Here is a 27662-nt window from a genome sequence, read left to right on the forward strand (position 1 = left end):
ATCCATTCTGTGTGCATAAATGAAAACCTGCTAAGATGTGCGTACTGAAGGATTGTCTTTTTTTTTTTAAAGATTTTTCTCATCACTTCTACTGACTGGAAAGGAGGTAAAATCTACTATTTGACCCCATAAAGCAAAATTCCTTTACATTATTCTAATATTAATCTTTTTTTTTTTCATTTTTATGTTGAACCACTTACTATTTCAGTTACTGGCTTAAGTCTTTCTGTCCAATAAAGAGCAACCATGAGTGAGTTGGAGTGCTTTGGCCCGGCGGCTATTTTCCTCCGGAAGCCAGAGAAGGAGAGAATTGAGGCTCAGAACGCACCGTTTGATGCAAAGACAGCTTACTTTGTGACTGAACCACAAGAGATGTACCTCAAAGGGGTGCTAATCAGCAAAGAGAATGGCAAAGCCACTGTCAAAACTCTGTGCGGCAAAGTAAGTTGAGAGGTTTGCAGCTAAAAGCAATATAATCTGAATTTAGTCTTTTTTCTAGTTTTCATATTAAGCTCAGGAGGTTGCCTTCTGAAAAAACATCTTCGGCCTCTCAGCGGTTTATCATTTGCCTTTTTTTCTTTTTTATTTAAAGACCATCACAGTGAAAGAGGATGAAATTCACCCAATGAATCCCCCCAAGTTTGATAAGATCGAGGACATGGCCATGATGACCCACCTCAGTGAACCCACTGTGCTGTACAACCTCAAAGAGCGTTATGCAGCATGGATGATCTACGTAAGTAAAATGAGTACTTGTTATACTGTTTTACTTCAACTAATATGTCTGTGTAACTGAAAGTTGCAACTGAGTTTTACCAACCTCTCTTGCAGACCTACTCCGGGTTGTTCTGCGTCACTGTGAATCCCTACAAGTGGCTCCCAGTGTACGATTCTGGAGTCGTGTCAGGCTACAGGGGCAAAAAAAGAATTGAAGCCCCACCTCACATCTTCTCCATCTCTGACAACGCCTATCAGTTCATGCTCACTGGTATGAGCTAGTGGAAGAAAATAGATTATGATTTTTTTAATCCATATATACTTTGTTTGGTAAAATCAAATGTCTCTCACTCTCTGTAGATCGTGACAATCAGTCGATCTTGATCACGTGAATATTTTTCAGATTTTTCAATTTGATCTTGTAATTAAATATAGCATCAAAGAAACTGGAGTCATTTTATGTTGCATTATTTTATTTTCAGGGGAGAATCTGGTGCAGGAAAGACTGTGAACACCAAACGTGTCATCCAGTACTTTGCGACAATCGCTGTATCTGGACAGAAGAAAATAGAGCCTGGAAAAATGCAGGTATATATAGTATTTGTTTGTCTATATGATAATGAGGATGGAGCAAATCCGTAGGACACTTATTTGACTGCCACATTCTGTACACATCAGGGGTCGCTTGAGGATCAAATCATTGCAGCCAACCCCTTGCTGGAAGCCTATGGAAATGCCAAGACTGTGAGGAATGACAACTCTTCCCGCTTTGTGAGTTATGAGTCAACTGCATCGCTCAACTGTGTGATTTGATTCTGTAATGGAAAATTGTTATCTAATTAATCTTACCTCTGGTAAAATCTCCAGGGTAAATTTATCAGAATTCATTTTGCCACCACTGGAAAACTGGCCTCAGCTGATATTGAAACTTGTGAGTCCTTCATTCTTTCACAATTCAGTTGATTAATGTATACATTCCTTTTATTCTTTTGATAATTATATTACTGATCCGTAGATCTGCTGGAAAAGTCCAGGGTAACTTACCAGTTGTCTGCTGAGAGAAGCTACCACATCTTCTACCAGCTCTGCACTGGCCATAAGCCAGAACTGCTGGGTAAAAAACTGGACATTCTTACATTAGGATCATATTTTTCAATATATAATTCAAATTTAATACAGTTTTTCCAAAGACTGCAAGAACAGATATTGTGATTTTTTTTTAGCAGTATAAAGTCCTTTAAAAAAAAAAAAATTCTCTTTGCAGAGGCTCTTCTGATCACCACTAACCCATACGACTATCCCATGATCAGTCATGGCCAGATCACAGTCAAGAGCATCGATGATGTGGAAGAGTTCGTTGCAACTGATGTAAGAGGAAGTCAAATGTTTGAGCACTTAACATTTTATGCATAATCATATGAATGTATACTCAGTATATCTTCGATACACTTTGTTAAATATGTTATATACACATTTAATTGTTTTTGACTTGCAGACAGCCATTGATATTCTGGGCTTCACGGCTGAGGAGAAAATGGGCATCTACAAGCTGACAGGAGCTGTGATGCATCATGGGAACATGAAGTTCAAGCAGAAGCAGAGGGAGGAGCAGGCCGAGCCTGATGGAAATGAGGGTGTGATTTCAGTCTAAGTTCATCTATAGAAACATCCATATATAGCCACAATATGGACAAATATAAGTAATTTACTTGAAATATTTCTTCCAGTGGCTGATAAAATCGCTTACCTCATGGGACTGAACTCTGCTGACATGCTGAAAGCTTTGTGTTATCCCAGAGTAAAGGTCGGGAATGAATATGTGACCAAAGGTCAAACTGTTCCTCAGGTATGTGCATTTAAAAATGCATCATTTATGTACAGTATGCTACATCACTAAATTGTTATGAATAAAAATGAAATGGTATAAAACAGCATTCTTTTTTTCTAAATTAGGTGAATAATTCAGCCATGGCTCTGTGCAAGTCAGTCTATGAGAAAATGTTCTTGTGGATGGTTGTCCGAATCAATGAGATGCTGGACACCAGGCAGGCTAGACAGTTCTTCATCGGAGTGCTTGACATTGCTGGGTTTGAAATCTTTGATGTAAGTTAATAAGATTATCTGATGCTTTAGGTTTTGCTTCTTGGTTCGGGTGCTGAATTTATATTAATTACAGTATAACAGCCTGGAGCAGCTGTGCATTAATTTCACCAATGAGAAACTGCAACAGTTTTTCAACCACCACATGTTTGTGCTGGAACAAGAGGAATACAAGAAGGAAGGTATTGAGTGGGAGTTCATTGACTTCGGTATGGACTTGGCCGCTTGCATTGAGCTTATTGAGAAGGTAAAAGAATTCACTTTCAGGACATATAATGCTTTCTGTTTTTCTAACATAACAGGTTTGAACCCTTGTCTTTTCTCAAAGAAATGTGCTCTTTCTTGCAGCCAATGGGTATTTTCTCCATCCTTGAGGAGGAGTGTATGTTCCCCAAAGCAACAGACATGACCTTCAAGAACAAGCTGCATGACCAGCATCTTGGTAAAACTCCATCTTTCCAGAAGCCCAAACCGGCCAAAGGCAAAGCTGAGGCCCACTTCTCCTTGATGCACTATGCTGGAACTGTGGATTACAACATCACAGGCTGGCTGGATAAGAACAAGGACCCTCTAAATGACTCTGTGGTTCAGTTGTACCAGAAGGCTTCATTGAAACTTTTGTCTCATCTGTATGCTGCTCATGCTTCTACTGAAGGTCTGCAAAACATTACTGCATATATATTAGAGTATTAATATTATGCATTTAAAAAATGAATTATCTATAATATTTGTACTGTACAGAGGCAGCAGGCAAAAAGGCTGGCAAGAAAAAGGGTGGTTCCTTTCAGACAGTGTCTGCTATGTTTAGAGTAAGTTTTTATTATGTTAATTATGTTTATATGTGTTCTAAAAATGCTTATATTAGTTATATACACTCACCGGCCACAGCTACTTCTTGTAAGTACTGGATTGGACCCTCTTTTGCCTTCAGAACTGCCTTAATTCTTTAATTGCTGGAAACAATCCTAAGATATTGTTACCCATATTAACATGATAGCATCACACAGTTGCTGCATATTTGTCGGCTGTACATCCATGATGAGAATCTCCTAATACCTAGTAAAGTGGCCAGTGAGTGTATGTACTTGTATACTGGTCAAGTAATTTAACATATTTTGGACACAATTTTACAGGAGAACTTGGGAAAGCTGATGACCAATTTGAGGAGCACACATCCCCATTTTGTGCGCTGCCTGATTCCAAATGAATCAAAAACACCTGGTAAGTATTGTTATTTATTCCAATAATAAATAGTGCTTAGTATAACAATATCACCTCTGTTTAGCTGTAATGAAAATACTCTGAATCCTGTTTAAGAATATTGATGTTTTAAATTTTAAGATTAAATCTATCCCATTGTATAATTTTCCAGGTCTTATGGAGAACTTTCTGGTGATTCACCAGTTGCGCTGTAATGGTGTACTGGAAGGAATCAGAATCTGTAGGAAAGGTTTCCCAAGCAGAATCCTCTATGGTGACTTTAAGCAGAGGTATTTTACATATTGTACATGCCATTTGTGGACATCATACACTTGGATTTTTTTTTACATTTTACATTTACTTTTACGCATTTATCCAAAGCAACTTACATTGCATTTCAAGGTACACATTTACAGTCTTATCAGTTCTAACCCATGACCTTGGCGTTGCAATCGCCAACACTCTACTGTTTGAGCTACAGGAAAGCCCTGTATTTACAATGACACTTGCATTTGTGGTGCAAGGGTACTTCAGATGGAAATTCAACTGAAATGTAATGAAATCACTTCTGTTTCAGATACAAAGTACTGAATGCTAGTGTCATCCCCGAGGGTCATTTCATGGACAATAAGAAGGCTTCAGAAAAGCTTCTTGGCTCTATTGATGTGGATCATACCCAGTACAAGTTTGGACACACCAAGGTACACACTCTCAAACCACCTGACTTATTATGTAAATGACAATATTAGATAATAGTTCATAATAATTGCTCGATTATTTGTGATAGGTGTTCTTTAAAGCTGGTTTGCTGGGAACCCTTGAGGAGATGCGAGATGAAAAACTTGTTATCCTTGTGACTATGACTCAAGCACTTTGCAGAGGATATGTTATGAGGAAAGAGTTTGTCAAAATGATGGAGAGAAGGTATGTTTTTGCATGAAAAATATTCTGTAGGGGGTAACACTTCATATTCACACAGAGGATCTGACCATTTCTTCTGATTCTATAATACAGAGAGTCCATCTACAGCATCCAGTACAACATCCGCTCATTCATGAATGTGAAACACTGGCCATGGATGAAGCTGTATTTTAAGATCAAGCCTCTCCTGAAGAGTGCAGAGACTGAGAAGGAAATGGCAGCCATGAAAGAGAATTTTGAAAAAATGAAGGAGGATCTAGCAAAGGCACTTGGCAAGAAGAAGGAGCTGGAGGAAAAAATGGTTTCTCTGTTGCAGGAGAAAAATGACCTGCAGTTACAAGTGGCATCGGTGAGTTTTTCAGCAGATTCCTGAAAAGATCACAAATAAGCAATTAATGTCTATAAGATAATAAATACACAATTTAAAACAAAAATAACAAGAAATGATGTTCTAATCAACAGGAATCAGAAAACCTTTCTGATGCTGAGGAGAGATGTGAAGGACTCATCAAAAGCAAGATCCAGTTTGAGGCAAAACTTAAAGAGACATCTGAAAGATTAGAGGATGAGGAAGAAATCAATGCTGAACTGACAGCCAAGAAGAGAAAACTAGAGGACGAGTGCTCTGAGCTGAAGAAAGACATGGATGATTTAGAGCTTACCTTGGCCAAAGTAGAGAAGGAGAAACATGCCACTGAAAACAAGGTTCACTTTCTCAACTCATATTTCCCATCAAGTGTCTGAGCTGATGTGACTCTAACAATTTCACAAAATTTCTTTATTAGGTGAAAAATCTGACAGAGGAGATGTCCTCACTGGATGAAAGCATTGCAAAATTAACCAAAGAGAAGAAAGCCCTACAAGAGGCACATCAGCAAATTTTGGATGATCTGCAGGCAGAGGAGGACAAAGTCAATACTCTGACGAAAGCTAAAGCCAAACTTGAACAACAAGTGGATGATGTAAGTTACAATGTTTACTGCAATATATTGGTTTATTTTAGGTTTAAGTTTAGATATGGATGACTTCCAGGCAAAGCAATATTGCAATCTTATTTAACAGCTGGAAGGTTCTCTGGAGCAAGAACGGAAGCTCCGCATGGACCTTGAGAGAGCCAAGAGAAAGCTTGAGGGTGACCTGAAACTAACCCAAGAATCCGTTATGGATCTGGAAAATGACAAGCAACAATCAGATGAGAAGATAAAGAAGTAAGACTTTAACTTTTAAATGAAATGTTTTGAAGAGAATAACATTTTTGATGGTATGTAAATCATATACATCTGTTACAATTATTTCCCATAGGAAGGACTTTGAGATAAGTCAATTTCTAAGCAAGATTGAGGATGAACAGTCTATTAGTATTCAACATCAGAAGAAGATCAAGGAACTCCAGGTCACTTCTCAATATATAACATTAGGGTTGATGACTGATCGCATAATCCGGCTCAAGTAAATCTGATCATCATCATTACCACCATTTATTTCAGGCCCGCATTGAGGAGCTGGAGGAAGAAATCGAGGCAGAACGTGCTGCTCGTGCTAAGGTTGAGAAGCAGCGATCGGATCTCTCCAGGGAACTTGAGGACATCAGCGAGAGGCTTGAAGAAGCAGGTGGCGCCACTTCTGCCCAGATTGAGATGAACAAGAAACGTGAGGCTGAGTTCCAGAGACTACGCCGTGATCTGGAGGAGTCCACCTTGCAGCATGAAGCAACGGCTGCGGCACTGCGCAAGAAGCAGGCTGACACTGTGGCAGAGCTGGGAGAGCAGATCGACAACCTCCAGCGTGTGAAACAGAAGTTAGAAAAAGAGAAAAGCGAATACAAAATGGAGATTGATGATCTGTCAAGCAGTATGGAGACTGTTGCCAAATCAAAGGCATGACAATTGTTTTTCCTGAATATTTGCATTTTTAATATAAGAGTCATACTTATAGCAATTTTTCCTCTCAGGGTAACTTGGAGAAGATGTGCCGTACTCTAGAAGATCAACTGAGTGAACTTAAGAGCAAAAATGATGAAGCAATCCGTCAACTAAATGATATAAGTACACAAAGAGCAAGACTAGCAACTGAGAATGGTATGTTTGAATACGAACTCCAAACTGAAGGTATTTCCTAATTTTTCAAGGATTCATGGAAATGTTCTGTCTTTTAAAAAGGTGAATTCAGCCGTCTGCTAGAGGAAAAAGAGGCTCTTGTTACTCAGTTGACTCGAGGCAAGCAAGCTTTCACTCAACAGATTGAAGAGTATAAGAGGCACATTGAGGAAGAAATCAAGGTAACTGTTTACTATTTTGGAAGCGTCTAGTAGCAAGTAGGGGAACATTAGCAAATAATTCTTTGTTTGTTGCTTTTCAGGCAAAGAATGCCCTGGCACATGCTGTCCAATCTTCCCGTCATGACTGTGATATGCTCAGAGAGCAGTACGAGGAAGAACAGGAGGCTAAATCTGAGCTTCAGCGCAGCATGTCAAAGGCCAACAGTGAGGTGGCTCAGTGGAGAACCAAATATGAGACTGATGCCATTCAGCGTACTGAAGAGCTTGAGGAAGCAAAGTAAATGAAATCCTCTGTTTAAATGTTCTCACAAAAGAAAATTAAGTAGTAGCAATGACTAATATTTCATTGTTGCTCCAAGGAAAAAGCTTGCTCAGCGTTTGCAGGACGCTGAAGAGTCCTGTGAGGCTGTGAACTCAAAGTGTGCTTCTCTGGAGAAAACCAAGCAGCGACTGCAGGCTGAAGTTGAAGATCTCATGACTGATGTAGAGAGAGCTAATGCTGTTGCTGCCAATCTTGACAAGAAACAAAGGAACTTTGACAAGGTACAGGATGTTTTAATAGCTGCAACTTCTTTGTACAACAACATAATGTCCTTGATCACAAATTCTATTTACTTTTTCCAAGGTTCTGGCCGAGTGGAAGCAAAAGTATGAGGAAAACCAAGCAGAACTGGAAGGAGCTCAGAAAGAGGCCCGTTCTCTTAGTACAGAGCTTTTTAAGATGAAGAATTCCTATGAAGAAGCCCTGGATCATCTGGAGACCCTCAAGAGGGAGAACAAAAACCTTCAGCGTAAGATTTTTCACAAATACAAAGTGCAGACGATAGAGAGACAAATTTTCCACGCTTGCATGTGAATACTCTGTTTTTTAAATTGTTTGTAGAGGAAATCTCTGACTTAACTGAACAACTTGGTGAAACTTGTAAGACCATTCATGAGGTGGAGAAAGCCAAAAAGACAGTTGAAACAGAGAAAATAGAAATTCAGACTGCTCTTGAGGAAGCTGAGGTAACTCCTTTGTGTTTTTGAATAACTACCATTATCCTTTTTTTAACTATTGTTAACTATTGCTGTCCTACTGGTCTTTAGGGAACCCTGGAACATGAGGAAACTAAGATTATTCGTATCCAGCTTGAGCTAAGCCAAATAAAAGGGGAGATTGATCGTAAGTTGGCTGAGAAAGATGAGGAGATTGATCAGATAAAAAGGAATAGCCAAAGAGTGATTGATTCCATACAGAGTACTCTAGACTCTGAGATCAGGAGCAGAAATGAAGCCCTAAGAGTCAAAAAGAAGATGGAAGGAGACCTCAATGAGATGGAGATTCAGCTGAGCCATGCAAATCGCCAGGCTGCTGAAGCTCAGAAACAGCTCAGGAACATCCAGGGACAACTCAAGGTAAAGTCGTGGAGCTCTTTGTACCTTGTTGTTTAAAAAATTGTAGTTGGCCTCAGATGGAAGCCGAACCTCAAACTCTTCAATCCTTATTCTATTGAAACAAGTTATTCATCTTTTATTAGGATGCCCAACTGCACCTTGATGATGCTCTGAGGGTTCAAGAGGACATGAGAGAGCAGGTTGCCATGGTAGAGCGCAGGAACAACCTGATGCAGGCTGAGATTGAGGAGCTGAGAGTTGCTCTGGAGCAGACCGAGAGAGGCCGCAAAGTGGCCGAACAGGAACTGCTGGATTCCAGTGAGCGTGTAGGACTTTTGCACTCCCAGGTTTGTTTTCAAATGTTTCTGATTTATTTCCTCTGTCTCTTAGACAATATCACCAATTGGTAAACCACGTTTTACTCTCTAATATACAGAACACCAGTCTCATCAACACCAAGAAGAAGCTTGAGGCAGATTTCATTCAAGTCCAAGGTGAAGTGGATGATGCTGTTCAGGAGGCAAGAAATGCAGAGGAGAAGGCTAAGAAAGCTATTACTGATGTGAGTGCCTATTTATAAGAAAATACACATTGATATGTTCTAAATGTCCATATGTACACACAATTACAACCATTTTTATCTAGTCAAACCCAATTAATCACATCCACTGAACACAGAGAAGAGCTGTAGTCACATTTCATGTGTGATTTCAGGCTGCCATGATGGCAGAGGAGCTGAAGAAAGAGCAGGACACGAGTTCTCATCTTGAAAGGATGAAGAAGAACCTGGAGGTTACAGTCAAAGACTTGCAACACCGTCTGGATGAGGCTGAGAGTCTGGCCATGAAGGGTGGAAAGAAGCAGCTCCAGAAACTGGAAGCTAGGGTACTAGCTTTTGTACAATATGTAAAAAGGTTATGAAATCCTGGAATTTTTGTAATCTAATTTTTCTATCTAATTCTCAGGTTCGTGAACTGGAGAGTGAGGTTGAGGCTGAGCAAAGAAGAGGTGCCGAAGCTATAAAAGGAGTTCGGAAGTATGAGAGAAGAGTTAAGGAATTCACTTACCAGGTAGGTTATTTTACTTGACCTCTGAAAAGAAACGGTTTGTCAACAGAGCAGCATTAGCTACAATGCAGAGTCTTTTTAACAGACTGAAGAGGATAAGAAGAATATAATAAGACTGCAGGATCTAGTGGACAAACTGCAGATGAAAGTGAAGTCGTATAAGAGACAAGCCGAGGATTCTGTAAGTACAGTATTATACAGTATTATGTAATCAATATCAAGACATTATTTTGTTTGATGATTTCATAAACTACTGATGCATGGGTAAATCCACTACAGGAGGAACAGGCCAGCACTCACCTGACCAGATACAGGAAGGTGCAGAATGAGATGGAGGAAGCTCAGGAGAGAGCTGACATCGCTGAGTCTCAGGTCAACAAGCTCCGGGCCAAGAGTCGTGAGGCTGGAAAGGTATTTCTGGAAATTATTTATCCAGAACATGTTGATTTCTGAATATACAAAAAAACTAAACTCAAAAATCCAGAATATTTGACTCTTGCATTATTTTTTCCCCCATAGGGAAAAGAGCTTGCAGAGTGAATATCACCCTTCAAGAAGAGACAGCAATGAACAAGCATATAATATGAGTTTGTGCTGTGTCTGAGTTATGTGGTCAATAAAGTTGCCCACCAAACAACAATGGCTGCAGTTTTTTCTTTCATTTAAAATGTTGACTTACTCTCTCTTGCAATATCTTGTGGAATACCCCTGATTTCCAACTACAGCTTTCGTGCATCTTGGCATGCTCCCTTTCAGTCTGTCACATTGCTGTTGGGCGATATGCCACTCTTGGCACAAGCAGCTCGGCTTTGTTTGATGACCATCTTCCTTTTGATGGAATCAAAAATACAAAAATGTTGTGTATATCACAAACCTTAATTGGGCTCAAGGGCAGTTCTAGGATTTCATCCTCAGGGGGACTTAGCCCTCAGTGAGAATCTGTAGCAAGGGACCATTGCCTAAGTAGTGCATCTTTAAATCGACACCACTATATTAATATATAGTAAGTCAAAACAGTACCGGTACCAGCCTATCTGTACTTAAATTGGTACATAGAAAGTTTGGTACTTAAGTCAATGCAAAAAAAAAGAAAAAAAAAAAAATTATACAATGATACCAGTCTTTCTGCACCACAGTTGGTACACATGTAGGTTATAGTTTGACTAACAGAAAATTGTCATCATATCATTATTATTAACAAGTATCACTATTAACTAGCTAAAAAACATTGAATATGTATCAACAAAAATATTGACTCAGGGCACTAAGTATTTATTTTTTTAGATTAGATCATTATTTGCCCTGCCAAAACATTCACTGGCCTTACCTAAATAAAGAAATAAATAAAAGTTATTGCTTTCATTGTTTTTGACCTATGTAACCTTACGATACCAACATTTTAGTACCAACATCACAGTAAAAACTAATACTAGCCTAACTAATATAAAGTTCAAACATTAAAGACAAGTAAACAGTCAAAGCACAAATAAATACACAAGAACAAAGCTACATAAGCTATTTAGTTAAAAGCAGTGAGTAATTATCTCTTTTTCTTATGTTGTTTGGTTAACATATTGAAACAGATGTAACATATGGTTCTGCTGTCAATTTAACATCTAATGATGTCACCTTACATTGACACGCATCAGATATTTTCTGTTAAGTGGGTACTAGTCACAACGGGCCTTTTGACATCATTTATTTGCTCAAGAAGATGCGAAAGAGCTCAATCCGGTACTCGTGTGCTGTCTGACAGTCAGATTTCTGTGCGCGCTTCAGGTGTGTGTGTGCACGCTACACAGAAACAATCTATCACAACGCACCAGTACCGTACTGAGTTCTCTTTCCCAGCATCTTGTGCTTGAATGGCTTAAAATCACTTGAATGTTTAAACTGACAAGACTTAAAAACACTTTCTTCCCACTTAAAAAACTTTCTTGAGGAAGCATCACTGGCCTGATCATTCAAATAGGTGATTACAGATTTAGGGGGGCTGAGACGACAGAAATGGGGCTGAAGCCCCCCTAAAAGGGGCCTAGAACAGCCCCTGAGCTCAGGTGTAGGACAAAAAGATTACAACCATAGAAAGTAAGAAGAGTAACATCTGCACACTGAGTTTACAGCTCCAAAAACATTTATTAATAAACAGCGCTGTTTAATAATAAATGTTTTTGGAGCTGTAAACTCAGTGTGCGGATGTTACTCTTCTTACTTTCTATGGTTGTCATCTTCCTCTTGATCACATTCAGTAGGGTTCAGGTCTGGAGGTTGGGTCGGCCATGACAGGGTCTTGATTTGTTGGTCCTCCATTCACACCTTTATTGGCCTGAAGCATTGTCCTGCGGGAAAACCCAATCCTTTGAGCTAGGGAACATCGTCAGAGCAGAAAGAAGCAAGTTTTCTTCCAGGATAAGCTTGTACGTGGCTTGAGTCATGCGTCCTTCACAAAGACGGATCTGCCTTATTCTGAGGCCTCATTTATAAAACGTGTGTACGCAAAGATTTGATTTTAGAGTGTGCGTACACTAAAATCCACGCCAACGTTCATATTTATAAAAACAGTCTTTGACATGAAAAATTGCTTCGCGCCACATCAGGGTCTAAGCAAGCCAACGCTCTTTTCCTTGTGGCAGAGAGTCGGAGTACTGCAGGAAATCTAAGCAATTCTCGCCACTCGCCATTCTAAAGTAAAGCATTTGGACGTTGACTGATGCTCTTTTATATGTTAATGACATTAATAAGGCGGTGTTTACAACGCGAAGATCTGAAATCATTCAGCTGCGCACAATTTCAAGATTATTTGCGATTTATAAATTCCACATCTGGAAGAGAGGCGTACTCACGTCAAGAAATTATCATAAGATAAAAATGTAGGATGGTTTCTACACAACATTTTATAAATGAGGCCCCTAGAGAGGCCTACAACCCACAGTATCTCATACCCACTGTGAAATTTGGTGGAGGATTGGTGATGATCTGGGGGTTCTTCAGTAAGGCTGGATTTGGGCAGATCCTTCTTTGTGAAAGACACATGACTCAAGCCACATACAAGGTTATCCTGGATGTAGGAGTATGTCATTTCTGAGACACTACCAGCACAAAACATGACAGTCTGCATTCCAATTAGCATAATATTTTCATAACCCCTTGTGGAAAATCAGTTGTAGTTTGTAATGGTTCTCAGTTTAAGAAATGTAAGTTTGAATCTTACAACTGATTTTAAATGAATGAATATAAAGGCTCAAAATAATAATGCTTTCTCTAACATGTTCTTGGCCCCACTCCATACTTGAGATGGTCCTGATCCTACAGGAGCAACAATATTTCCATCACATCTCAAGGGTAAACTGGAGTAACAAAGAAGCCATCTCAAAAGTAAAAGGTAGAGGAAAAAATATAGTTTTTTTAATTTATTGGAAGCACCTTTTTTGGTTATGCTTTAGACAAGCGCTCACGGATGAAGTGTGTTGACGAGCATGGCAGAAACACAAGAACTACAACTGACTTCCAGCCACTGCCTTAGATTAAATTAACTGAAAATAAAAGAAAACATTAAATATCTCAAGATCTCATCAGAGGATGATTAAACAACTCCAAAAACAGCATTACCACCTTCACTTATTACTAACCAGTTTGACTTTATTTCTGTCATATGTCTACAAATTTTGCGAATTTCAGCTGAATTGTTATTTTCTTTAATTCTTACTATTAACTTTTATTTTTGCTGTTGTTTTTAGTAACCTTTTTATGTTTAGAGATGATCTGTTTATCTATTTTGTTGATTGTCACATGATGAGATTCATGTGCTGATTGTTGATGTCTGTGTGTCTTAACTACGCTGTAGTTCAAAGCTTTTTTTGTGAATGATAATTTTTAAATCCTTTACTGATTGTTGCAACACTGCTTGATCTTTTGTTGTAGTATCACAGTGGCGGTAATGTAAAATTGAACTGTATTAAAAATATTACACACTGAATCAGATCAGTGTATCAGACCACTATGATGATTATGTCGTTATCAAAACATAACCACCTGATCACATTTTCTCTAGGCTTTTTTGCTTTAGCAAATGTGATTTATAAAAACCAGAGAAAAACTAATGTTAGAAAGTCAAGGACCAAAAGCTAAATTTAAGCAAAACAATGATCACCATACTGGTGACTTCCAATTAAATTGTTTTCAATAAAACATCAACTTCTAAACCTCTGTTAATTTTCAATAAGAACTGGTAGTGCTGTTTTTGGAGTTGTTTAATCATCCTCTGCTGAGATCTTGAGAGATTTAATGTCTTCTTTTATTTTCAGTTGATTTCATCTAAAGTATCTATTATTTTAATAATAGTCCTTTACGACTGTTGCTTGTCAGACTGTACGGACACAATCTCTGCTGTAGACCATGTCACGATGTAGGATCTCAGCTGTCAATATTGTCAGACTGTTCGGCAGTCAAGATGCATTAAAAAGTCAGCTGTAGAAGATTCAAACTCACATTTCTTAAACTGAGAATCATTACAAACTCCTTTAACTTCCTTTCCATGAGAGGTTATGAAAATAGTATGCAAATTGGAAAAGAGACTTATGTTTTGTGCTGGTAGTGTCTAAGAAATTACATTTAAATAAATACACAATTTATGCATATTTATACATACATCTTCATTTACAGATCTATAGAAGACAAATTTTATAGCTATTCCATATTTGAGAGATTTTATATTAGGGAAACTAAGTTTGTTTTTCTTTTTTTACTTACAATTATGTTGTTGTTGTTTGTTTTTAGCTTACTATGCCATGGTTTGAACCAATATATTAGAGAACAGCAAGTGTCCTACACACTGTGAATTGTAGAACGACACAAAAGTGAAAGAACACCAAACCAAGTCTGTGCGATATCATGCCGTTTCATCAAAAATAATAATTTTAATGATAATATAAAAAAAGATTCATACTCATCCGTTGTGGTATTCAAAGAAACCCAGCCGCACCCACCAAGAGATAGAGGCTTCATTAGCAGCAGATCTATGCTCAGTGAAAGTGTAAATGTGGCCTCATACTCGCATGTCGAACAATGAACTCATGTTTAATCACGATAAGCAAAGATGCTATATTACATTTCAAAGTCCTAAAAAAAGAAGCCGCATCATAACGAACTGAAACTACGGTTCATCCAAGAACCATTATACCAACCCACAATCTTAATGCTGCACACTTGCAGGCTCTTGACAGACGCTAAAACACTTGGATTGTGTTTTGTAATGTAATGCAGGAAGTTCAAGAGACAATAAATCCCCTGAGCATGCTGCCATTTGGTGGGTTAAGACTGCACTGGCTATATTTGTATTTTGTCCAAATAAGAATGTAGTGTTATGGGTGGATGATCATGTTTCACATTTTTATTCAATGGAGCCAATTATATCTCAAGAGTAACAGCCTCACAATTTTTAAAGCTTTCTGCTCTTTGCCAGTATGAGATCACCTTTCCATTGGAAAGAATTACCATAAGGCCCATAAAGCCTACTTTAAATCAAATCTCACATTACATTTAGCCAAACAGAGGAGGAGTATCATACTAAAGAGATCCTGATCCACTGATCTCAATAAAGTGTCATTCTGTTTGATGTTTTAAATAGAAAATGCTATCTGTTTGAAGTCAGATGTTTATGAATGTACAATGATTTATACATAAAACACAAGTCAAGTTATTTTCAAGTTATAAGTAAATCTTGAAAGTGAATAAAAGGCCATTCAGACATTCCCCCAGCACTCTTAGTGTGGAAAGGCACAGCTAATAGCACACAATGACTCAAGTTGGCCTGTTGACATCAAGGATTTTGTCACCACCTTGGACTTTGTTTCATCCCCAGGAGAGGTCTGGAAAGCCTCAGCTGTTCTTAGTAAGGAAAGGCATGGTCATTTGGCATCCTCGCTGGTTTCTTGAAGGGATCGAAGTATGATTTCTTTGTAACATGTTAAATTTGTAAGGCTCCTGCAACCTTATACCAGTGACATTTGATGTCTTCTCCACAACGAGGTGGGTGACTTGTTATTGCCAGATATTATCCTACATATATGTCCAGATATTCATAAGAAGGATTTACAAGTATCTAGGGATATGGTTATTCATTTGCTCTCCTTATTTGTATCTTCTGAATTGTATCTTCTGAAGTTGAAAAGGAACAATCTATAATCACTCCAGGCCCATAATTCCAAATTCTTGGAACTCAGTTTTACGACTTAATCCTTTTCTATGCATAACAATGCATATTCTGACCAGTAATGACAGGTAATTCATAACAGATACCATAAGAGTCACATTTAAACTCTGGAAATGGGCTAAAAAAAGCTCCCCTCAGTGCTGTTCTAGACAATAACAATTTGAAGAGATAAAACCATCTTGGAACTTGTCATTTCAAAAGATAAAAATAATACAGTGATGCTGCTCAAGGGGACAAATGGAAGTGGGCAAACAGGACTCATGACCAAAAATGAGATAATGAAATGTGCTGACAAGACACTCGCACCCAAGTATAAAAGAGGGCTTTCCCAACTCCTCCCAGGGCTCACAACTACACAGCTAAGGTGAGTGTCTGAACGCTAAGTCACAAAACAGCTCTGCTTTTCGTTTTTACTTACTTTTTAGGGATATTTTAGGCTTTTTGTTACATTTTTTAACATTGTGCTCCTATACTAATTTTAACACTGGTCTACTTATTTGATATTTTGGCCAAGCTATAAAGTTTCAACCGACAGCAAATTCTTTGTTTTTCTTAACAGTACACAGAGGTGGTGAATTACAACATCAAGATCAAATCCTAAGAGTTAGTGCAAGACAAAGGTAAACATGGCACCATCTTTTAAAAGAACTGTAACTACTAAACATTATGACAAATTAATATTTCTTATGTTGCTTGTGAAAATTCATGCTTAACAAACTTCTTTTTGTAACAAAAAAGATTTAGTTTTTCTCAACCACATTACCCAAATATGAAGTTATGTTAGTCTATATCAGGGATGGGCAACTTCGGTCCTGGAGGGCCACTGTCCTACAGAGTTTAGCTTCAACCCTAATCAAACACACCTGAACAAGCTAATCAAGGTCCTCAGGATTACTAGAAAATTACAGGCAGGTGATTTTTTTCAGGGTTGGAGCTAAACTCTGTAGGACAGTGGCCCTCCATTACCGAAGTTGCCCATCCCTGGTCTATATGATTCTATACTGTAGAAATATTGACATCGGGTGACAAGATAATCATACATGAAGTACTGGGTTATTTCAAACTTCAGTCTAATGTTAAAGTGTGATGCCACACATGTATAAATGTAAATGTTCTTTCCGATTGCTAACTTGCATGACAAATAATTGGTTGTTTTTCTGTAAGACATCACCATGAGTGGGGACCCAGAAATGGAGTGTTTCGGCCCTGCGGCCATTTACCTTCGCAAGCCGGAGAAGGAACGACTGGAAGCTCAAAATACGCCATTTGATGCCAAAACTGCCTTTTTTGTTGCTGAACCCAAGGAGATGTACCTCAAAGGGGTCCTCAAGAGTCGGGAGGGTGGCAAAGCAACGGTGCAAACTCTGTGTAACAAAGTGGGTATAAGAGATATTCATATTTTAATATCTTTAAAATGCATCTGCATTATAACATTTCATAAGTCACATGACTCTCCCTCCAGACCATCACAGTGAAGGAGGATGAAATTTATCCAATGAATCCCCCCAAGTTTGATAAGATCGAGGACATGGCCATGATGACCCACCTTAATGAACCCACTGTGCTGTACAACCTCAAAGAGCGTTATGCAGCATGGATGATCTACGTAAGTAATCAAAAATGTTTAGTGTTAATCTGTTTCAAACACATTGTAAAGATTTACATGTAAATCAATGCAATGTTTATATCTAGTAAGTAAAAGAACATTACTCTCTTGCAGACCTACTCTGGGTTGTTCTGTGTCACTGTGAACCCCTACAAGTGGCTCCCAGTGTACGATTCTAAAGTCGTAACAGCCTACAGGGGCAAAAAAAGAATTGAAGCCCCACCTCACATCTTCTCCATCTCTGACAACGCCTATCAGTTCATGCTCACTGGTATGAAAAATAATGTTTATTATTTTGAATGCAGCTGAGGTATATTGGCTAAGATTGTAAAAAGACGTTAAATATGCTAGTATTTTGAATGTAATAAATGGCTTTCTACATTTTTGTAGATCGTGAGAATCAGTCTATCTTGATTACGTAAGTATTCTCATCACAAACAGAACATTGGTATTGTGTGATAAGAATGCAGAACCATATTATATATTTTTTATTTAATATTACAATATATATTCATACTGCATATTAGATTATAATATATTGTACCATATTTTCAGTGGAGAATCTGGTGCAGGAAAGACTGTGAACACCAAACGTGTCATCCAGTACTTTGCGACAATCGCTGTATCTGGACAGAAGAAAGTAGAGCCTGGAAAAATGCAGGTATATATAGTATTTGTTTGTCTATATGATAATGAGGATGGAGCAAATCCGTAGGACTCTTATTTGACTGCCACATTCTGTACACATCAGGGGTCGCTTGAGGATCAAATCATTGCAGCCAACCCCTTGCTGGAAGCCTATGGAAATGCCAAGACTGTGAGGAATGACAACTCTTCCCGCTTTGTGAGTTATGAGTCAACTGCATCGCTCAACTGTGTGTTTTAATTCTGTAACAAATTTTATTTATTTATTTTTATTTGTTTGAAAATCTTCAGGGTAAATTCATCCGAATTCATTTTGGCTCAACTGGAAAGCTGGCCTCAGCTGATATTGAAACTTGTGAGTCCTTTATTCTTTTAAATTTCAAATGACTGATATTACAGACATTCATTTTATCCTTTGAATAACCATGCTACTCATTCGTAGATTTGCTGGAAAAGTCCAGGGTAACTTTCCAGTTGTCTGCTGAGAGGAGCTACCACATCTTCTACCAGCTCTGCACTGGCCATAAGCCAGAACTGCTGGGTAAAAAAAAGGACATTTTTGCATTAGGATTATTTTTCAATATATAATCTGAATTTAATACAGTTTTTCCAAAGATACCATGATATTTTTTTTGAACAGTATAACGTTTAAAGAAAAAATCATAATTCTTTTACAGAGGCTCTTCTGATCACCACTAACCCATACGACTATCCCATGGTCAGTCATGGTGAGATCACAGTCAAGAGCATCAATGATGTAGAAGAGTTCATTGCAACTGATGTAAGAAAAAAGTCAACTTGTCAGTTAATTTACATGCTAATTTAGACATTAATTTAGATGCATCATCAGCAACAAATACTTTAACATTGATATATATTGCTAATATATACAAATATTTCAGACATGCTATTAAACAAATTTGAGTTACATAGGCTCAACAAATAGATTGATAATTAAGTATACTAAATGACAAGACACATTTGATTGTTTTTGACTTGCAGACAGCCATTGATATTCTGGGCTTCACGGCTGAGGAGAAAATGGGCATCTACAAGCTGACAGGAGCTGTGATGCATCATGGGAACATGAAGTTCAAGCAGAAGCAGAGGGAGGAGCAGGCCGAGCCTGATGGAAATGAGGGTGTGATTTCAGTCTAAGTTCATCTATAGAAACATCCATATATAGCCACAATCTGGACAAATATAAGTAATTTACTTGAAATATTTCTTCCAGTGGCTGATAAAATCGCTTACCTCATGGGACTGAACTCTGCTGACATGCTGAAAGCTTTGTGTTATCCCAGAGTGAAGGTCGGGAATGAATATGTGACCAAAGGTCAAACTGTTCCTCAGGTATGTGCATTTAAAAATGCATCATTTATGTACAGTATGCTACATCACTAAATTTTTATGAATAAAAATGAAATGGTATAAAACAGCATTCTTTTTTTCTAAATTAGGTGAATAATTCAGCCATGGCTCTGTGCAAGTCAGTCTATGAGAAAATGTTCTTGTGGATGGTTGTCCGAATCAATGAGATGCTGGACACCAGGCAGGCTAGACAGTTCTTCATCGGAGTGCTTGACATTGCTGGGTTTGAAATCTTTGATGTAAGTTAATAAGATTATCTGATGCTTTAGGTTTTGCTTCTTGGTTCGGGTGCTGAATTTATATTAATTACAGTATAACAGCCTGGAGCAGCTGTGCATTAATTTCACCAATGAGAAACTGCAACAGTTTTTCAACCACCACATGTTTGTGCTGGAACAAGAGGAATACAAGAAGGAAGGTATTGAGTGGGAGTTCATTGACTTCGGTATGGACTTGGCCGCTTGCATTGAGCTTATTGAGAAGGTAAAAGAATTCACTTTCAGGACATATAATGCTTTCTTTTTTTCTAACATAACAGGTTTGAACCCTTGTCTTTTCTCAAAGAAATGTGCTCTTTCTTGCAGCCAATGGGTATTTTCTCCATCCTTGAGGAGGAGTGTATGTTCCCCAAAGCAACAGACATGACCTTCAAGAACAAGCTGCATGACCAGCATCTTGGTAAAACTCCATCCTTCCAGAAGCCCAAACCGACCAAAGGCAAAGCTGAGGCCCACTTCTCCTTAGTGCACTATGCTGGAACTGTAGATTACAACATCACAGGCTGGCTGGATAAGAACAAGGACCCTCTAAATGACTCTGTGGTTCAGTTGTACCAGAAGTCTTCAATGAAACTGTTGGCTCATCTGTATGCTGCTCATGCTTCTACTGAAGGTCTGCAAAACAAAAGCACACATTTATAATTGAAAATGTATAAGTTTTGTTATTTTTAGTTTTGTTAAGAAATAAACTTTCTTTTTGATTTCTGTACATGGTATTGTTTACCAGAGATTACTCTACTATATTGCTTTATCAACAGCTGAATCTGGTAGCAAAAAGGGTGGGAAAAAGAAGGGCGGCTCCTTCCAGACTGTGTCTGCTTTGTTCCGGGTAAAGATATGGTTCCATTTTACACCTTGCATCAAAGGTGTACTGGATGATAGCTTATCTGTTTATTCTTTAACCAACAGGAGAACTTGGGCAAACTGATGACCAACCTGAGAAGCACTCATCCTCATTTTGTGCGTTGCTTGATTCCAAATGAGTCAAAGACTCCAGGTCAGTATTTTTTTGCACATCCATGTTAGGATACTGAAAAGCATGTGATATATTTAATGATGTGACTCTATGTTAAAATAAACAGGAACAACCACTTCTCTTAAAACCTATGTTTGTAACTGTTTTAATTTTTTAGGTCTTATGGAGAACTTTCTGGTGATTCACCAGTTGCGCTGTAATGGTGTACTGGAAGGAATCAGAATTTGCAGAAAGGGTTTTCCAAGCAGAATCCTCTATGGTGACTTTAAGCAGAGGTATTTAATTTATATGTACATGAGGGCCAGTCGTGGGCTAAATGGTTAGTGAATCCGACTGGTAATCCAAAGGTTGCCAGTTAGATTCCCTAATCGCTAATCACTCTCCGGGCACCGCAGAATAATGGCTGCCCACTGCTCCTAATTGGTGGGTCACGTTTGCAGTGTGTGTATTCATTACTCACTGCTCCTAATGTGTGTGCTCTAAAGTAAATGGGTTAAATGCAGAGGACAAATGCTGAGTATGGGTTATCATACTTGGCCTTCACATGTCACTACTATGTACATGTGCTTTAAATAATATCAATTGTCTTTTGACAACTAAAACATGCTAATGAATATTAGGGTTCATTTAATATTTAAAATAATTTAATACTATTTGTCAATTTATGCACACAGAAAGTGTTCTCATGCAAAACGCACAACACTTTGTTCTTAGCCTTATGCTAATGTTTGTGAATCTGGATTATTCTAAATGTGGAGCATGTTCCCACAGTTATTAATTTGCACAAAACAAGTTGTCTTAGTCTCGCACACATATGTGCCACTCTTGCATGGGAAACAAGATCTTATTATAAATACAATAAATGGAAACATATATATGCAGATATTACGTACAAATACATGTGTACACAATATTGAATGAGATCGGTGTCCTCTCTTAGTACTTCATGTAATGTATCATCCAGGTGCAAATTTCAGTTCAACATGATTCTGAAACTGTATTATTGCATATTGCGTTAAAAAACTGATATTTTTATGATGTCTTTTCTTCAGATACAAAGTACTGAATGCTAGTGTCATCCCTGAGGGTCAGTTCATTGACAATAAGAAGGCTTCAGAGAAGCTTCTTGGCTCTATTGATGTGGATCATACCCAGTACAAGTTTGGACACACCAAGGTACATACTATCAAAGCACCTGACTTATTATGTAAATATTATATAATAGTGCATAATTGCTTTATCAATTACTTGTGATAGGTGTTCTTTAAAGCTGGTTTGCTGGGAACCCTTGAGGAGATGCGAGATGAAAAACTTGTTATCCTTGTGACTATGACTCAAGCACTTTGCAGAGGATATGTTATGAGGAAAGAGTTTGTCAAAATGATGGAGAGAAGGTATGTTTTTGCATGAAAAATATTCTGTAGGGGGTAACACTTCATATTCACACAGAGGATCTGACCATTTCTTCTGATTCTATAATACAGAGAGTCCATCTACAGTATCCAGTACAACATCCGCTCATTCATGAATGTGAAACACTGGCCATGGATGAAGCTGTATTTCAAGATCAAGCCTCTCCTGAAGAGTGCAGAGACTGAGAAGGAAATGGCAGCCATGAAAGAGAATTTTGAAAAAATGAAGGAGGATCTAGCAAAGGCACTTGGCAAGAAGAAGGAGCTGGAGGAAAAAATGGTTTCTCTGTTGCAGGAGAAAAATGACCTGCAGTTACAAGTGGCATCGGTGAGTTTTTCAGCAGATTCCTGAAAAGATCACAAATAAGCAATTCATGTCTATAAGATAATAAATACACAATTTAAAACAAAAATAAAAACAAATGATGTTCTAATCAACAGGAATCAGAAAACCTTTCTGATGCTGAGGAGAGATGTGAAGGACTCATCAAAAGCAAGATCCAGCTTGAGGCGAAACTTAAAGAGACATCTGAAAGATTAGAGGATGAGGAAGAAATCAATGCTGAACTGACAGCCAAGAAGAGAAAACTAGAGGACGAGTGCTCTGAGCTGAAGAAAGACATTGATGATTTAGAGCTTACCTTGGCCAAAGTAGAGAAGGAGAAACATGCCACTGAAAACAAGGTTAATATCTTGAGAAAAAGCTTCTGGTAATCTTGATCTTTTACTCAGGTTGCAGTCATTCAAATAAATTTGTCTCCTAGGTTAAAAACCTTACTGAAGAAATGACATCTCAAGATGAGATTATTGTCAAGCTGACTAAGGAGAAGAAAGCCCTCCAAGAGGCACATCAACAGACTCTTGATGATCTTCAGGCAGAGGAGGACAAAGTCAATTCTCTGACGAAAGCCAAAGCAAAGCTTGAGCAGCAAGTCGATGACGTGAGTTTGAAATGTAACAGATTAGTGCAACTAGTCCTCACATGTCTAGTTACTGTTACAACAAGAAGCAGAAATCATAAAACATGGAATACTTTGGTTAAAACAAAAACTAAAAAACAACAACTAATCTTTCACATCTGTGAACAGCTGGAAGGTTCTCTGGAGCAGGAGAAGAAACTCCGTATGGACCTTGAGAGAGCCAAGAGAAAGCTTGAGGGTGATTTAAAACTTTCCCAGGAATCCATAATGGATCTGGAGAATGACAGGCAACAACTAGAAGAAAAGCTGAAAAAGTGAGGAACTAATAACATTTTGTTATCCTATCCAATTTGACATTATAATTCAGATCCCTTGTTCACTTTCAGAATAACTATAACTCATAAAACATTTGTTGTTGTTTTTTTCAAAACAGGAAGGACTTTGAGTCAAGTCAATTTCTGAGCAGGATTGAAGATGAGCAATCTCTTGGTATTCAGCTCCAGAAGAAGATTAAAGAACTTCAGGTCACTCAAAAAGAGCTATTGTTTTTTTTAAAACATTTAACATTTTTATGAACTGTAACAGTAATTAACTGTAACTCATCAAAGTTTTGCTACCACAGGCCCGCATTGAGGAGCTGGAGGAAGAAATCGAGGCAGAACGTGCTGCTCGTGCTAAGGTTGAGAAGCAGCGATCGGATCTCTCCAGGGAACTTGAGGAGATCAGTGAGAGGCTTGAAGAAGCAGGTGGCGCCACTTCTGCCCAGATTGAGATGAACAAGAAGCGTGAGGCTGAGTTCCAGAAACTACGCCGTGATCTGGAGGAGTCCACCTTGCAGCATGAAGCAACGGCTGCGGCACTGCGCAAGAAGCAGGCTGACACTGTGGCAGAGCTGGGAGAACAGATCGACAACCTCCAGCGTGTGAAACAGAAGCTAGAAAAAGAGAAAAGTGAGCTTAAAATGGAGATTGATGACTTGTCAAGCAGTATGGAGGCTGTTGCCAAATCAAAGGCAAGTATTAACATATTTATGGAGTATTGTACATGAAACACAGCATTGTGTGTAAAAAAAAATCCATCAAAAAATATCTTTGTGTTTGGCAGACAAATCTTGAAAAGATGTGTCGTACACTGGAAGATCAGTTGAGCGAGTTTAAGACAAAGCATGATGAACATGTACGCCACATCAATGATCTAAGCGCTCACAAGGCAAGACTTCAAACTGAAAATGGTAAGTAGTTTTGTTTAAAGAAGGGATAATATTAGCTACATTCTCTATAAACACCTATTTAACAGTGCAGTTATTGTTGAGACCATCATCTTTATTGACTATCATCATTAAATCCTTTCTAGGTGAAATGGGACGTCAATTAGAGGAGAAAGAGTCTTTAGTTACTCAGCTGACTCGAAGCAAACAGGCTTATACTCAGCAGATTGAAGAGCTGAAGAGGCACATTGAGGAAGAAGTGAAGGTGAGGAATTAGCATTTTCTAAATGAATAAACTTATGTACTGAACCTACTGAATAACTCTGGAACATTTTTATTGTTTTAAAGGCCAAAAATGCCCTGGCACATGCTGTCCAATCTTCCCGTCATGACTGTGATATGCTCAGAGAGCAGTACGAGGAAGAACAGGAGGCTAAATCTGAGCTTCAGCGCAGCATGTCAAAGGCCAACAGTGAGGTGGCTCAGTGGAGAACCAAATATGAGACTGATGCCATTCAGCGTACTGAAGAGCTTGAGGAAGCAAAGTAAATGAAATCCTCTGTTCAAATGTTCTCACAACTTGAAATAAAGTAGTAGCAATGACTAATATTTAATTTTTGCTCCTAGGAAAAAGCTTGCTCAGCGTTTGCAGGACGCTGAAGAGTCCATTGAGGCTGTGAATGCCAAATGTGCCTCTTTGGAAAAGACCAAGCAACGACTGCAAAATGAAGTTGAGGATCTCATGATTGATGTGGAGAGAGCTAATGCTTTGGCTGCCAACCTTGACAAGAAACAAAGGAACTTTGATAAGGTAAAGCAACATTATTTCAATTACATATAATATTTTTGTGATGCACCTCACCATAGGTTTCTAATGTTCAATTTTGATGTCATCAAGGTCCTGGCAGAATGGAAGCAGAAGTATGAGGAGAGTCAGGCAGAGCTGGAAGGATCCCTGAAGGAAGCTCGTTCTCTTAGCACAGAAGTTTTCAAAATGAAGAATTCTTACGAGGAGGCTTTGGACCAGCTGGAGACTCTAAAGAGGGAAAACAAGAACCTTCAGCGTACGTACAATGGGTTACTGCAGAATTATCAGTGAAATTTTCTTTTGCTTGTTAGATCTTCTCCAGAATAGTAAGTTTCAACACTTTGTTAATCATGTGTCCCTTCGTGCATACAGAGGAGATCTCAGATTTAACTGAGCAGCTTGGTGAGACTGGAAAAACTATTCATGAGCTGGAAAAAGGAAAGAAAACTGCTGAAATTGAAAAATCTGAAATCCAGGCTGCTCTTGAAGAAGCTGAGGTAACACACGGGGCTTGAAGTTTTCTACACTTCCATTATCTCCACTGTTCTAGCAAACAATACCCTACAAACAATCTTTATTTTCAGGCAACCCTAGAGCATGAAGAATCCAAGATTCTTCGTGTTCAGCTTGAGCTGAACCAAGTAAAAGGGGAAATTGATCGGAAATTGGCTGAGAAGGATGAGGAGATTGAACAGATCAAGCGAAACAGCCAGAGAATCATTGATTCCATGCAGAGCACTCTGGATGCTGAAGTCAGAAGCCGAAATGATGCCCTAAGAATCAAGAAGAAGATGGAAGGAGACCTCAATGAAATGGAGATTCAGCTGAGCCATGCAAATCGCCAGGCTGCTGAAGCTCAGAAACAGCTCAGGAACGTCCAGGGACAACTCAAGGTTTGTGCCATTACAGAAGGTGTATTTTTTTTATCTGACTAATTAGATCAGAAGATCTAATTGCCTCTTATTTGCTTCAGGATGCTCAACTCCATCTTGATGATGCTCTGAGGGTTCAAGAGGACATGAGAGAGCAGGTTGCCATGGTAGAGCGCAGGAACAACCTGATGCAGGCTGAGATTGAGGAGCTGAGAGTTGCTCTGGAGCAGACCGAGAGAGGCCGCAAAGTGGCCGAGCAGGAACTGGTGGATGCCAGTGAGCGAGTGACTCTCTTACACTCCCAAGTAAGAAGAATGACTTGTTTTAAGAAATATTTTAAGGAATAACTCCTAAACAACATTTAAAAAAAGAAAAAAAACATTTTCTTCAGAATACCAGTTTTATCAACACCAAGAAGAAGCTGGAAGCAGATCTTACTCAGATTCAAGGTGAGATGGAAGATGTGGTCCAGGAATCACGAAATGCTGAAGAGAAGGCAAAGAAAGCAATAACTGATGTAAGTGAAAAATGTTCATTGAGTTTTATTTTGTCATTCTATAACCTGCCATTGACTACTAATTATTAACATATTCTTATTAACCAAAGTAACCGAGTACAAAATTATTTCAGGCTGCCATGATGGCAGAGGAGCTGAAGAAAGAGCAGGACACGAGTGCTCATCTTGAAAGGATGAAGAAGAACCTGGAGGTTACAGTCAAAGACTTGCAACACCGTCTGGATGAGGCTGAGAGTCTGGCCATGAAGGGTGGAAAGAAGCAGCTCCAGAAACTGGAGGCCAGAGTATGTGGCTATACATTACACACAGTACATTCACTTACTTTATCACAAGCATAAAGTCAGGAATAACGTCAGTTAATCTGTTTTTCAGGTTCGTGAGCTGGAGAGCGAAGTTGAAGCGGAACAGAGACGCAGTGCTGATGCTATTAAAGGAGTCCGCAAATACGAAAGAAGAGTGAAGGAACTGACTTATCAGGTACTTATCAAACAAAAATATGTGTATGGTAAACGATCAAATTAAGACACTTTCTAATTTATTTTTTTCTCTTACTCAGAATGAAGAAGATAAGAAGAATATTATCAGACTGCAAGACCTTGTGGACAAACTTCAACTGAAAGTCAAGGCCTACAAGAGACAGAGTGAAGATTCTGTGAGTGATTTTAGACTTTGATGAGTGATATGCTATTTAATATGCAACAAAATATTCTGGATATGATGAACCTAAACAAGTGTTGTTTCATTGACAGGAGGAACAGGCCAACACTCACCTGACCAGATTCAGGAAGGTGCAACATGAGCTGGAGGAGGCTCAGGAGAGAGCTGACATTGCTGAGTCTCAGGTCAACAAGCTGAGAGCTAAAAGCCGTGAATTTGGGAAGGTAAATATCACACTTTTATTGGTTTCATTATTTGTGCACAAGCATTTTGGTATTCATAAACTTCATTATTTGTGCATAAGCATTGTATACAAAATCTATCTTTTGTTTATGCAAATATATGTTCTATATGTTTCCAGGGAAAAGAGGCTGAGGAATGAACCCTCTGAGAAAGAGAGCTGGCAGAGAAACAATAACTCATATAATATGAAATTACTTGTAAAATGCCCACAAGAAACAGTAACTAATAAAACACTGTGTGATCTGATATGTCTTTGTGTGTTACATACGGTTACATTTG

General features: G+C 38.5%; 1 protein-coding gene across 1 annotated transcript; it reads left to right on the forward strand.

The window, feature by feature from the left end:
* On the forward strand, positions 1–27630 carry myhb (myosin, heavy chain b). Its single transcript, XM_079884059.1, is given in 79 exon segments — positions 1–106; positions 209–441; positions 593–736; positions 832–988; positions 1078–1105; positions 1200–1305; positions 1396–1488; positions 1585–1648; positions 1733–1831; positions 1982–2114; positions 2116–2351; positions 2445–2563; positions 2671–2820; positions 2894–3064; positions 3166–3472; positions 3559–3626; positions 3951–4038; positions 4190–4307; positions 4595–4718; positions 4805–4941; positions 5032–5287; positions 5401–5643; positions 5724–5900; positions 6001–6146; positions 6241–6331; positions 6426–6815; positions 6890–7016; positions 7098–7216; positions 7297–7493; positions 7576–7759; positions 7842–8007; positions 8100–8224; positions 8306–8614; positions 8737–8940; positions 9030–9155; positions 9308–9478; positions 9559–9663; positions 9746–9841; positions 9940–10071; positions 12955–13042; positions 17036–17247; positions 17334–17477; positions 17592–17748; positions 17868–17895; positions 18033–18189; positions 18193–18321; positions 18414–18477; positions 18565–18663; positions 18800–18903; positions 19125–19263; positions 19357–19475; positions 19583–19732; positions 19806–19976; positions 20078–20384; positions 20530–20600; positions 20681–20768; positions 20905–21022; positions 21800–21923; positions 22005–22141; positions 22232–22487; positions 22601–22843; positions 22924–23100; positions 23248–23393; positions 23513–23603; positions 23702–24091; positions 24184–24310; positions 24433–24551; positions 24635–24831; positions 24914–25097; positions 25185–25350; positions 25467–25591; positions 25679–25987; positions 26068–26271; positions 26358–26483; positions 26597–26767; positions 26856–26960; positions 27040–27135; positions 27233–27364; positions 27502–27630. Coding segments are annotated over 78 exon segments (11892 nt in total). The 5' UTR covers positions 1–106; positions 209–246; the 3' UTR covers positions 27523–27630.
* The last annotated feature ends 32 nt before the right edge of the window (positions 27631–27662 follow it).

The sequence above is a fragment of the Squalius cephalus genome (genome assembly GCF_949319135.1).
Source record: "Squalius cephalus genome assembly, chromosome: 10".
Classification (NCBI taxonomy): domain Eukaryota; kingdom Metazoa; phylum Chordata; class Actinopteri; order Cypriniformes; family Leuciscidae; genus Squalius; species Squalius cephalus.